General features: G+C 31.2%; 1 protein-coding gene across 1 annotated transcript in view; it reads right to left on the reverse strand.

Annotated features, from left to right (window-relative positions):
• Nucleotides 1-331: 331 nt before the first annotated feature.
• The window catches only part of LOC139512844 (inter-alpha-trypsin inhibitor heavy chain H3-like), a 36,188-nt gene continuing 21,404 nt past the window's right edge, over nt 332-15,115 (reverse strand). Inside the window, exons 8-12 of the mRNA XM_071300775.1 lie at nt 14,096-14,186; nt 5,509-5,643; nt 3,781-3,894; nt 2,941-3,306; nt 332-2,007 (exon numbers count right to left, since the gene is read on the reverse strand). Coding sequence (XP_071156876.1) covers nt 1,766-2,007; nt 2,941-3,306; nt 3,781-3,894; nt 5,509-5,643; nt 14,096-14,186 — 948 coding nt within the window. The 3' untranslated portion in view covers nt 332-1,765. The remainder of the gene's footprint in view (nt 2,008-2,940; nt 3,307-3,780; nt 3,895-5,508; nt 5,644-14,095; nt 14,187-15,115) is intronic.

Genomic DNA, 15,115 nt, shown 5'->3' on the forward strand with positions numbered 1-15,115 from the left:
AACTCACAGCAATACGCACAGTAAAACCCATTCTAAAATAAGTTCCACTGAGTCCGATGTCAAAATAGACAAACAAAAGAAACTAAGCAAAATGACAATGATACATAAATTAACAACGGACTACTAGCAGTTACTGACATGCCAGCTCCAGACATTAAAACTAAATTAATAAAAGATTACATTCGTATATAGATGTATTTTTGTCTTAAATTTTGAAATTCCCTGCCATAGTAAAAATTATGCAAATCACAAAGGCACAATGATGTTTAAACAAATGTAAAAATTACTAAACTACTGGAGATCGTGTCAGTGGTTACAACGCAACATGTCGAAATCTACACACTTGTATTTTGATAATGTTTATTCGTTAATGTCATTTATATATAAAAATGTATTAAAGTGAAGTGATGGATCGATATCATTAAAATATACAAATATATAAAATAGCATATGAAATTATAGTCGACATCAAACCATGATATAATAAGATAATTATTGTCAATGTTACTAATTATTATATAAAAATACATATGGGCATATGTTACAGTTACAGGGGAGGTAATGACGTTGCTAACGTAAAATGTTATTTTTCGCGACGTCATAGTTATCAAAGGTACCAGGATTATAATTTAAAACGTCATACGCGCGTTTTGTCTACATAAGACTCATCAGTGACGCTCAGATCGAAATAGTTATAAAGCCAAACAAGTACAAAGTTGAAGAGGACCTGAAATTCCAAAAAGTTGTGCCAAATAAGGCTAAGGTGACAATTCCTGGGATAAGAAAATCCTTAGTTTTTCGAAAAATTTAAAGTTTTGTCAACAGGAAATTTATTTAAATGACCATATAATTGAAGTGCTGACTACTGGGCTGGTGTTACCCTCGGGGACGAAACGTCCACCAGCAGTGGCAACTGTCACATATCGGGAAAAGATACATTTTCGACTGATTTTTATCATTCAAACTGATTTAACTTTTACACGAGTTCATGTTTAAAATGACATTCGGTTTTATTACGTATGAAGATTATTTGTACCAAATTTCATGAAAAAGTCAATGATGCAATTTTTTTTAATTTGATAATATACAGCAAAAAATGACATTTTTTTCTACATTCATGAACATTTTATAAACTTTAGTTATTTCTAAACAAAATATTTTATAAGTTTATAGAATACTTATATCAGGAGAATTTGTAAATAATTTAACAAAAAACAGCTTGTGTTTTAAAACAAAAAAGTTGTGCATATCTGTCGAGAGGAATAATACTTCCACAAATCCGAATTTTAAGCAAAACCTGTTGGATATGCCCTTAAGTTGATCACCAAGAGTTTTACAGGACTCACAAGTGATTATTCTTAGATATTTGTTGGTACACCGCAGTTTTAGAGATAAATTTCGCCCATTAGACAGTCATTATTAACACGTCCTTTTAGCTTAAGAACAAATTGCCGATGAAACTTCTCTTATCTCCCCTACTCGAAGAAAATCCAAAATGTGAAGTTTCTCGGAAATAAACATAAGCCAAGGAAAAGTTGGTTATTAAAGGAATTGTTGATCAATCTATATAAAACCTTACTAAAATGGGTTCCTTTAAACGCTTGTTGACAAACATAAAACGGCCAATATTTGGTTCATTACTGAAACGTTGTTCAGTGAATATGAATGACATTGTCATCAAAATCCTTCCCATCAAAAATGAATTGATGGAAGTTAGCATATTTGTATTTACAAAGATATAATATTGGTTATTATACAAATGTAATTATGTAGAAGCAATATCAGAAATAAAATAATGTTTCAGGTCACTAGCTAGAAGTCCTTCCGTTTTCTTGTAGACATTCCAACACAAGACCATTTCGCCAGTAATTATATCTGGCTTCTTGTGAAGAATGGCATTAAAATGAGTTTTATTCGTATTTTCTGTTTCTCTAAAGTGTCCATGTTGTCTTCCTCTTTTGTCCAGACTGATCTTAAAGAGAGTTGTCTTTTTATGAACAAACTCACCTAAAATGTAAACAAAATGTAATAATTAAAAACAAAACCTTAAAATATGCTTCAACGACACTGTTATCAGTGGCAATTATTTTCATGAAAAGTTCAAAAGCGTCTATGACTTTAAATTGTTAATATTGTCATATTACACCAACTAAAAGGTTAAGTATCTTTAGCCATTCGGCAGTATAGAACTTTAAATATGATATTCATTTAGCTCTACATATGTAAAGAATGTATAAATACACTGCCACATCCAGTAAGAATATTGATGTTACATCCGATGGCATTTTAAAGGTACACCTGAGAACGAAAATTTTTTGAAACTTTTTGAGGTGGACTGTTAAAAGATAAAAGAAACTATCATCTGACAATTTTTCGACCTTTGATTTCGAAAATAAGAACGAATTATGAATTCAAAAATGGTATCCTCTACATCCTTATAAGATAAAAGTCCGTCAGACATCAATAGTTTTCAAGTCATTAAAAAGCAGTTGACAACCAAATTAACTTGATCCTAGATCTGCCCTTTTTGTGACTGCTATAGACCTGGACTGCGGTCGTCTGTTTTTGAACAGTCCTGCTCATGATTTTAACCAAAATTTTTTTTTTTCTATGTTATACATATACATTTATATTTATATGATATTATTATTCCAATTAAATTTGTATGTCGGTATGTTGAATCGAGAAACAAGACATTTTTTGAAATTTGCCATTAATCTGTACACAGCGGTCCAGATCTCAAAACAAAATTAAAAGTGAAGCAGACCAGACCAAAAATTAACAATAGAATATAACTTGATGATTATAGGCGGTCTTGTCAAAGTTAATACAGAACTCGTTTTCATGTTAACATTTGGTTGAAAATCTTGAACAACATAATATGTAGAATCGGACCAAGATCTTCTTTGACGGTTAAAATGATGATTTTAGGAATCTTACCTAAGATACCACCAGCCATATTCGATACTCCTTTTTCGTTATCGATGTACATGTTCAGGTAGCTTACATCACGTTCAGTACCGTCTTTCAAAGGTCGGCGGATTTCAATACTAACGTTATTCTCAAAACCTATATATACTGATCTTTCATGAAGTGCATTTCCATAAATGTGGATTTTACTTCCTTCCATTTCAAAGATGCCTTCATCATTCCAGGATTTTTCATCTCCGTTAAATGTTATTTTGTCTGGTTTTATATGAATTCGTGAAGCAGGTGCCAGTATAACAATTTCTCCAATGAATGTTTTAAACTCTCCATCTTTCTTTTTCATTGTTGATCTTACAATGCCAGCGTTTATGGTTATACCTGTTTAAAAAACGAAGAGAAATAAAAGACAGGAAGCGAAGGAATATTTGTGTCATGCAAATGTAAAAAGTGATGTGTCGACCAAAAGTAATCTTAATGCTGTGTCGACCATGAAACCACATGATGTGTCCACCAATAAACCACATGATGTGTCGACCAATATACCACATGATGTGTCGACCAAAACAGCAATTGGTGTGTCGACCAAGAAAGTAAATTAGATTATTTGTCGATCTGTAAAGAGAGAGAGAAGATAAAAGATACATACTCCACCCCTGCAAATTTCATTTCTCTTTTTTTCACACCCCAATTCGTCAATCCACGAATCTAAAACAGTTTATAAATGTATTATAGATGTTCGTTAGCAATTAAAATGTGTGTGCATTGAGAAAAAGTGTGAAATGGTTGTTGGTTTGTTTATCCTGCACCTTATCAAAACACTTTAAGCAGTTGCTGCTAATTGACAATGCGTACCTGCGATTGGATCTTTCAACATCCGGATAACATCTCCGTCACGTGTATCGACATCAAAGCATATCGGGAATTCTATACCATTAATCTTCAACATAAAATGTGGATCTCCACCACCTGAAAATAAGGTTTTATATCATTCAAAATTGAACTAGAATCCACAAGTTACATGTACAAAGTAAGACAAAGGTGTGTCTACTTCACAGCTTGGATGTCGCTAAATAATTTTATGATAAATTATAATTGCACCTTTCCCTTAACGAACTTCCCATATTTATTGAGAAATATTTAAGAGGTACTGTATATATCTCCGATTCAATTCAATAATCGAAAGTTTCTGATTTATCAAAAGTTTCACGAAAAAGATGTCTTTCCTACCTAAAAACTTGTTGTCTTCAGACTTTGGGCGACAGTTATACTGCGTTTGTATTAATACTTGTTATCTGATTCACATAGAATGAAATTCAAAACAGTGTAGCTGTGGCCATTGATTGACACATTAAAATCATCCATTGACTGGGACAATTAAGGTGAACGTTTGTATGTAACGACCAATGCTCACAATGTACTTTTTAAAGACACTTAAACTATGGGGTCACCAAAGGTTCTCAACACCTAAATAAAGTAATTCGAAAAATTAATCAGAAATAACACGATATTTTGATTTATATCAATTATATAAATCAAAACACAAAGGTTATTCCTGATTCATTTTTCGAATTATTTTATAATTAAAGGCGTGAAGAAACCTTTGGTGACCCCACAGTTTAAATGTCTATCGTAGGTACGTCGTGAACAGTGGTCGCTACAGACAAACGTTCGCGTAAATTGTCTCAGTCAATGGATGATTTTAATGTGTCAATCAATGGCCACAGCTTAACTGTTTTGAATTTCATTCTATGCCTGGTCAAAACATGTACTGCCTTGATCTGTTGGTTTTTTGGTTCATATTTTCACCGTGAACCATGTATTACATTTCCTGCTCCTGATTAAAATTCAGTCAATACCTAAGACAATGTCATATTGAAAACAAAACCAACTGTTTTATCCATGTCTGTCTGTCCGTATTGATTTTCGTTGCATTTTCTTTAAAACCTAGAAATTATCATTGAATTGTTGTCTCTTTGTGGAAAACCTCAAATCTCCTTTATTTTATATAATTTATCAATTTAATCTAGAATAGTAAAAATTGGAACGAACTCCTTCGAATCAGATCAAATGCTCAAGTCTACCATCAAATATAAGATGGATCATATTCCATTTTTTTTTAATGCATTTACTATATTTAAATCATTGGTAATTATTGTTTGTGATGACAAAAATAACGAAACAAAAATACCTCAATTGTTAAAAGGAAAGAGAAAATTCACACTACCCGTTTATAGAAATTGTAAAGAATACACTACATCCTCTTAACAGTAAATTTGTTTTGCCGACTCAAACCAAAACTACATTTTTATTTCATAAACATGACAGATGCAGCTTTACACAGTTCTGTCAACTTTCCTATTTTAATTGTAAACATACAGACCTTATCACATTGGCAACATCATTTATCGATTCACGTGACAGCTAGAAATGTTCGGAGTGACATACAATATTTAGATATAGGAAGATGAGGTGTGAGTGCCAATGAGACAACTCTCCATCCAAATAACAATTTATAAAAGTAAACCATTATAAGTCAATGTAAACAATGGTAATAAATTATCCACTTCAAATTATACAAACCTCCTCCTCCCGAACTATAACCTCCACCTCCACCTCCACCTCCGCCCCCTCCTGGTTTTGGGCTATTCTTTTTTCGTTTCATAATACCCGACGTAGAGCTGGTTTGTTTCGTACTAGATACCTTACTAAGAGCAACTATTTAAAAAAAACATTACTTTCAATGTTTATGTGATAAAACTAACTTAAAGTCGTGTCCCTTCTAAACTGTAGATATCTCTTATGAATTTTGTTTTAAAACTGATTCAGAGTAATTTGGAGAATTTAGAGATCCCTTGTATCTTATGAATGGAATCAAATTTTGTTACCCTCAAAATATCAAATAGCTACATGTAACAACATCAAACTTACAGTTACATAATGTTCTCCTTAAAATGTGTTCTAATTTAGCAAAGTTATACCGCAATGAATAAAAAAAAATGTTTACGTATAAACAAATCAGAAGACAAAATCTGCTTGAATCAATTACTAGAAAGTATTATTTTACAGCTAGTTATCATATCACACTGCAATTTATAATACCACTTCGTTGTTTCCCTTTATAAAATTCTCTGCCAACTATTCAAATATAAAGGTGTACAAGTCATATTTACAATCAAGATGTAATATATATTTATCGCGATTGATTAATTATATAAAAAAGAAATGTGGTATGATTGCCAATGAGACAACTATCCACAAGAGACCAAAATGACACAGACATTAACAACTAAAGGTCACCGTACGGCCTTCAACAATGAGCAAAGCCCATACCGTATAGTCAGCTATAAAAGGCCCCGATATGACAATGTAAAACAATTCAAACGAGAAAACAAACGGCCTTATTTATATATATATATATATATAAAAGAATTATGTTTGTTTTGTTATTTTTGTTGCTCAAACAATTTTGTAAAAGTAATTGACTACAAACAACTGGCATATAAGTGGGAAGTTAAACTGGCTAAATAACCTTTATTAGACCGTTGGTTTTCCCGTTTGAATGGTTTTACACTAGTAATTTTGGGGCCCTTTATAGCTTGTTGTTCGGTGTGAGCTAAGGCTCCGTGTTGAAGGCCGTACTTTAACCTATAATGGTTTACTTTTTAAATTGTTATTTGTATGGAGAGTTGTCTCATTGGCACTCACACCACATCTTCCTATATCTATTTAAACCAAGTTTAACCCGCCATTTTTGGAAAATATGTTTTTGTTATTATAACCAGCCAATAAAGACTATACCAATGTATTCCAGCCGTTTAAATAGTTTGTTGATATAATAAAATTTTAAAACGAGATAGATAATTTATATCTTAAGGTGGTGTAGATGACTGACTATAACATCTATAATACTAAAATTACGAGGTCCAATTTGTCAGCCGTCATCACGTAAAAACGACGAATCAAAGAATTCAGCTTATATATAACTAATATAGTACAAAGGTGTAGATTAAAAATTACACCACTCCAGGCCCTTTTGTTTTCCACATAATTAATATTGCCAATAATTAAGAAGTTCCGGGTCGAGTCCGATACCGATACCAATAGTATATTCACCTGTTACCTATTACCTTATCTGCACGTTCCGCATCTAACAGGTGCACCACCAAACGGTGTATTTAGGATTATGCTATATACACGGATCATAATCACAGGGTTGACACTACTAAATTCAATCATTGTCAAATTGTTACCTATTGTGGTATTTTAATCAGTAAGACTTTCTAAGATAACAATACGAATACTAAAAATCTGGACTAAAATAAGGTGTATATAGGAACCGTTTTCAATTTGTTAGCGGGCATGACATAAAACAGTGAATCAAATTATTCAATTTTATTTATAACTAACATAGGACAATGCTGTTGATTAAAAATTACTCCATTCCAGGACCTTTTGTTATCCAAATAATTAATATTACACATAAAACAGTGAATCAAATAATTCAACTTTATTTATAACTAACATAGGACAATGCTGTTGATTAAAAATTACTCCATTCCAGGACCTTTTGTTATCCAAATAATTAATATTACCAATAATTGATAAGTTCCAGTTCGACGGGTTCAAACAGAAAGATTTGAAAACAGAGAAAACTGTGTATCTAATTATCGGCTTGACTTTATCAGATAAAAAATAATACTAAAATAAGGCTTGCGAATAGTTATATACTTTAATTCAGTCACGGACCCGCGATATCACGGGTGTGTTATAGTAGACGTTAAAATGATAAAACAAAAACAAAATATACACATAGACCAAATTAAAGGTTATGAAAATTATTAAATAAACTTGAGGATGATTTTTTTTCTAGATTGTAAACTATATTCAACTTTAAGAGATCAGTTATATTCACAAATCAATAATATATAACCTGGTTATACATGTACAAATTCATAAAAACTAAACAAGCTAAGATAGTTTTTGAAACCTGAAACGTTTGACAGCAGTTTGCGACTGTATAAAGTTATCTTAAGAGTTGTGAAAACAAGGTCCATGTCTATCAAAAGTTACCTTTATCAAATCTATGTTTTATGTTTGAACTTGTACTTCTTGATTATTGTGTTTAAAGGGGACTAGCTACGAGATATATAAAAAATTTAATAATATGATATTTTTTTTTTGCTCAATCATTAATGAAAGTGAAATTATAGTGAAATAATATATCGCTTTTAGCAGCCAGTATGGTTCTATTTTGTCAAAATAAGCTAAGAAGCATTGACGACGAATTATTCACTTGCAAGTATTTATGTGAACTTCAACTAAACATCTAAGTTAGAGATAGATAATGCATGAATGGTGCGTGCTCAGTTATTTAAAGGAAAAGAATGTCAACATTGAAAATGAAACAAAAAGTAAAATCACAAAAATTTAGAAAAAATCCCTTAATTGCACGATTCGATCCCCAAAATATCATTCTTATAAGGTAAAAACGTTGATCCACATATATCTTTAATCTATAAAATGAAATTAAACAGACCTATGCAAATTTAATTGCACGTGTTTATATCTATCTAAATCTATATTTATCTATAATACTAAAATTACGAGGTCCAATTTGTCAGCCGTCATCACGTTTTTACGATGAATCAAAGAATTCAAGTTTATACATAACTAATATAGTACAATGGTGTTGATTAAAAATTACACCACTCCAGGCCCATTTTTTTCCCGCGTAATTAATATTGCCAATAATTAAGAAGTTCCGGGTCGAGTCCGATACCGATACCAATAGTATATTCACCTGTTACCTTTTACCTTATCTGTACGTTCCGCATCTGACAGGCGCACCACCAAACCGGGTGTATTTAGGATTTTGCTATAATACATGGGTCATAATCACAGAGTTGACACTACTAAATTCAATCATTGTCACATTCTTTCCTATTGTAGTATTTTAATCAGTATGACTTTCTAAGATGTCAATACGAATACTAAAAATCTGGACTTAAAATAAGGCGTATAGGCACAGTTTTCAATTTTTTAACCGGCATGACGTAAAACAGAGGTTATTTATAACTTATATGGGACAATGCTGTCGATAAAAAAATACTCCATTCCAGGCCCTTTTGTTTTCCACATAATTAATATTGCCAATAATTAAGAAGTTCCGGGTCGAGTCCGATACCGATACCAATAGTATATTCACCTGTTACCTATTACCTTATCTGCACGTTCCGCATCTAACAGGTGCACCACCAAACGGTGTATTTAGGATTATGCTATATACACGGATCATAATCACAGGGTTGACACTACTAAATTCAATCATTGTCAAATTGTTACCTATTGTGGTATTTTAATCAGTAAGACTTTCTAAGATAACAATACGAATACTAAAAATCTGGACTAAAATAAGGTGTATATAGGAACCGTTTTCAATTTGTTAGCGGGCATGACATAAAACAGTGAATCAAATTATTCAATTTTATTTATAACTAACATAGGACAATGCTGTTGATTAAAAATTACTCCATTCCAGGACCTTTTGTTATCCAAATAATTAATATTACACATAAAACAGTGAATCAAATAATTCAACTTTATTTATAACTAACATAGGACAATGCTGTTGATTAAAAATTACTCCATTCCAGGACCTTTTGTTATCCAAATAATTAATATTACCAATAATTGATAAGTTCCAGTTCGACGGGTTCAAACAGAAAGATTTGAAAACAGAGAAAACTGTGTATCTAATTATCGGCTTGACTTTATCAGATAAAAAATAATACTAAAATAAGGCTTGCGAATAGTTATATACTTTAATTCAGTCACGGACCCGCGATATCACGGGTGTGTTATAGTAGACGTTAAAATGATAAAACAAAAACAAAATATACACATAGACCAAATTAAAGGTTATGAAAATTATTAAATAAACTTGAGGATGATTTTTTTTCTAGATTGTAAACTATATTCAACTTTAAGAGATCAGTTATATTCACAAATCAATAATATATAACCTGGTTATACATGTACAAATTCATAAAAACTAAACAAGCTAAGATAGTTTTTGAAACCTGAAACGTTTGACAGCAGTTTGCGACTGTATAAAGTTATCTTAAGAGTTGTGAAAACAAGGTCCATGTCTATCAAAAGTTACCTTTATCAAATCTATGTTTTATGTTTGAACTTGTACTTCTTGATTATTGTGTTTAAAGGGGACTAGCTACGAGATATATAAAAAATTTAATAATATGATATTTTTTTTTTGCTCAATCATTAATGAAAGTGAAATTATAGTGAAATAATATATCGCTTTTAGCAGCCAGTATGGTTCTATTTTGTCAAAATAAGCTAAGAAGCATTGACGACGAATTATTCACTTGCAAGTATTTATGTGAACTTCAACTAAACATCTAAGTTAGAGATAGATAATGCATGAATGGTGCGTGCTCAGTTATTTAAAGGAAAAGAATGTCAACATTGAAAATGAAACAAAAAGTAAAATCACAAAAATTTAGAAAAAATCCCTTAATTGCACGATTCGATCCCCAAAATATCATTCTTATAAGGTAAAAACGTTGATCCACATATATCTTTAATCTATAAAATGAAATTAAACAGACCTATGCAAATTTAATTGCACGTGTTTATATCTATCTAAATCTATATTTATCTATAATACTAAAATTACGAGGTCCAATTTGTCAGCCGTCATCACGTTTTTACGATGAATCAAAGAATTCAAGTTTATACATAACTAATATAGTACAATGGTGTTGATTAAAAATTACACCACTCCAGGCCCATTTTTTTCCCGCGTAATTAATATTGCCAATAATTAAGAAGTTCCGGGTCGAGTCCGATACCGATACCAATAGTATATTCACCTGTTACCTTTTACCTTATCTGTACGTTCCGCATCTGACAGGCGCACCACCAAACCGGGTGTATTTAGGATTTTGCTATAATACATGGGTCATAATCACAGAGTTGACACTACTAAATTCAATCATTGTCACATTCTTTCCTATTGTAGTATTTTAATCAGTATGACTTTCTAAGATGTCAATACGAATACTAAAAATCTGGACTTAAAATAAGGCGTATAGGCACAGTTTTCAATTTTTTAACCGGCATGACGTAAAACAGAGGTTATTTATAACTTATATGGGACAATGCTGTCGATAAAAAAATACTCCATTCCAGGCCCTTTTGTTTTCCACATAATTAATATTGCCAATAATTAAGAAGTTCCGGGTCGAGTCCGATACCGATACCAATAGTATATTCACCTGTTACCTATTACCTTATCTGCACGTTCCGCATCTAACAGGTGCACCACCAAACGGTGTATTTAGGATTATGCTATATACACGGATCATAATCACAGGGTTGACACTACTAAATTCAATCATTGTCAAATTGTTACCTATTGTGGTATTTTAATCAGTAAGACTTTCTAAGATAACAATACGAATACTAAAAATCTGGACTAAAATAAGGTGTTTATAGGAACCGTTTTCAATTTGTTAGCGGGCATGACATAAAACAGTGAATCAAATTATTCAATTTTATTTATAACTAACATAGGACAATGCTGTTGATTAAAAATTACTCCATTCCAGGACCTTTTGTTATCCAAATAATTAATATTACACATAAAACAGTGAATCAAATAATTCAACTTTATTTATAACTAACATAGGACAATGCTGTTGATTAAAAATTACTCCATTCCAGGACCTTTTGTTATCCAAATAATTAATATTACCAATAATTGATAAGTTCCAGTTCGACGGGTTCAAACAGAAAGATTTGAAAACAGAGAAAACTGTGTATCTAATTATCGGCTTGACTTTATCAGATAAAAAATAATACTAAAATAAGGCTTGCGAATAGTTATATACTTTAATTCAGTCACGGACCCGCGATATCACGGGTGTGTTATAGTAGACGTTAAAATGATAAAACAAAAACAAAATATACACATAGACCAAATTAAAGGTTATGAAAATTATTAAATAAACTTGAGGATGATTTTTTTTCTAGATTGTAAACTATATTCAACTTTAAGAGATCAGTTATATTCACAAATCAATAATATATAACCTGGTTATACATGTACAAATTCATAAAAACTAAACAAGCTAAGATAGTTTTTGAAACCTGAAACGTTTGACAGCAGTTTGCGACTGTATAAAGTTATCTTAAGAGTTGTGAAAACAAGGTCCATGTCTATCAAAAGTTACCTTTATCAAATCTATGTTTTATGTTTGAACTTGTACTTCTTGATTATTGTGTTTAAAGGGGACTAGCTACGAGATATATAAAAAATTTAATAATATGATATTTTTTTTTTGCTCAATCATTAATGAAAGTGAAATTATAGTGAAATAATATATCGCTTTTAGCAGCCAGTATGGTTCTATTTTGTCAAAATAAGCTAAGAAGCATTGACGACGAATTATTCACTTGCAAGTATTTATGTGAACTTCAACTAAACATCTAAGTTAGAGATAGATAATGCATGAATGGTGCGTGCTCAGTTATTTAAAGGAAAAGAATGTCAACATTGAAAATGAAACAAAAAGTAAAATCACAAAAATTTAGAAAAAATCCCTTAATTGCACGATTCGATCCCCAAAATATCATTCTTATAAGGTAAAAACGTTGATCCACATATATCTTTAATCTATAAAATGAAATTAAACAGACCTATGCAAATTTAATTGCACGTGTTTATATCTATCTAAATCTATATTTATCTATAATACTAAAATTACGAGGTCCAATTTGTCAGCCGTCATCACGTTTTTACGATGAATCAAAGAATTCAAGTTTATACATAACTAATATAGTACAATGGTGTTGATTAAAAATTACACCACTCCAGGCCCATTTTTTTCCCGCGTAATTAATATTGCCAATAATTAAGAAGTTCCGGGTCGAGTCCGATACCGATACCAATAGTATATTCACCTGTTACCTTTTACCTTATCTGTACGTTCCGCATCTGACAGGCGCACCACCAAACCGGGTGTATTTAGGATTTTGCTATAATACATGGGTCATAATCACAGAGTTGACACTACTAAATTCAATCATTGTCACATTCTTTCCTATTGTAGTATTTTAATCAGTATGACTTTCTAAGATGTCAATACGAATACTAAAAATCTGGACTTAAAATAAGGCGTATAGGCACAGTTTTCAATTTTTTAACCGGCATGACGTAAAACAGAGGTTATTTATAACTTATATGGGACAATGCTGTCGATAAAAAAATACTCCATTCCAGGCCCTTTTGTTTTCCAAATAATTAATATTACCAAAAATTTCCAGGTCGACGGGTGCAAACAAAAAGTGTTTAAAAGCAGAGAAAACTGTGCATCTTATATCTTATATCTGTCAGAAATATTAAAGAATTGAATAACTTAGGTATATTTTTAAAATCTGCAGAAAAACTTAGAATTTAATTGCAGTAAATAATATTTTTGTTCTCACTTTATTTAAGTGTTATATCATTATATCATTCTCCGCTCGTATTTCGTATTTTGTATTATGTATTATGTATTATGTATTATATGTTCTTTCATGCACACCTTATATTTATATATATTATATATCTCTTGTAAAATTCTTATATTGGTGTAAAATTGTGTATATGTATCCTATAAGCTGTATTGCTTTCGGAATAAAGTATTATTATTATTATAATCGGCATGACTTTATCAGATGACAATATCAATACTAAAATAAGGCTTACGCATAGTTATGTACTTTAATTCAGTCACGGACCCGCGATATCACGGGTGTGTTCTAGTGTTATATATAATCGGAAGTCTACTCGATATTATTCGATTGCGTCTAGACTAAAATACACACGAAACGAAGCTATACATTATCGCCCATGCCTTTTGAATTGTTTATTGTAGACTTTGCACTTTGTAATCGAGTGTTTGGTTTTGTCAGGTATTATGGACTCCCCTTTTTAATTTACATCGGAGTTCGGTATTTTTGTTCATTATTCTCGATTCTTCATTTTTTTAAGGCTCATTTAATTTTTTTTTCTCTAATTCTTTGGACCTTTATTCTGTATGTTTTACCCATTATTCTCTATACTGTAAACCCCATCAAGACCTCATATATAAAATCAACATACGTCTTGCATCTTCATTCTCTTCCAAGTCACCGAGATCTCGTTCATCTGGCTTTATTACAACCATAGAGGTCAATGGTGTAACGAACTTGTACTGAAAAAGGTCGATAGTTGTCAAAAAATTGTATGATTGAAACATTTGTCAACGTCGGTAATGCTTTTTGTTGTAGGATCTATTACATACAGACCAGTTGAACACTATTTTGTGATCGTCATCACGGATATAATACGAGAACATTAAATTCTCTGAATTTCAGGAATTGTATCTGTGAATTTTGCTTTTTTTTTATTACTTTCAACACATTTCAGATTTCATTATAGTTCTTTTAAAAGTTGAGAAACTGTACTCTTAGATAAATGATCGACTCGTTTTGGCTAAAAACAAAACTAAAATCCAGAAAGAGCATGCGCGTTCATCTAGTATGTATATGTGCATCTCCAACATTTTGAACTAAAATAGAATTCATGACAAAAATAACTTTTTTTTGTTGATCTTGTATAATTGCTTGTAATTTTTTTCTGTTAAAAATTGCTCTACATCTTTTTTTCGCCTCAACACAAAAAAGGTAAAAAAAAATCGCAACTTCACGGCAATCACTCTTATAAAGAAAGAGTCTTCTAACGAGTATGGCAAAATTTTACTTATTTTAGAACTTTTCTTATAAAAAAGAAGATGTGGTATGATTGCCAATGAGACAACTATCCACAAAAGACAAAAATGACACAGACATTAACTTATTTATTATTTTTGCTATCTAAGAAACGTTTCTATTTTTTTAGTTTTCAAGATAATAGATAAAGACGCAACAATTAATAAATAGTTATCAAAGGTACTAGGATTATAATTTAGTACCCCAGACGCGCGTTCTGTCTACATAAGACACTCAGATCAAAATAGTTGTAAAGCCAAACAAGTACAAAGTTGTAGAGCATTGAGGACCAAATATTCCAAAAAGTTGTCCCAAATACGGCTAACATCGTCATTAAAAGGTAAGAACTCAAACAAGGAGTCGCCTGCCGATT

This window comes from Mytilus edulis, chromosome 1 (genome assembly GCF_963676685.1).
Source record: "Mytilus edulis chromosome 1, xbMytEdul2.2, whole genome shotgun sequence".
Lineage (NCBI taxonomy): Eukaryota > Metazoa > Mollusca > Bivalvia > Mytilida > Mytilidae > Mytilus > Mytilus edulis.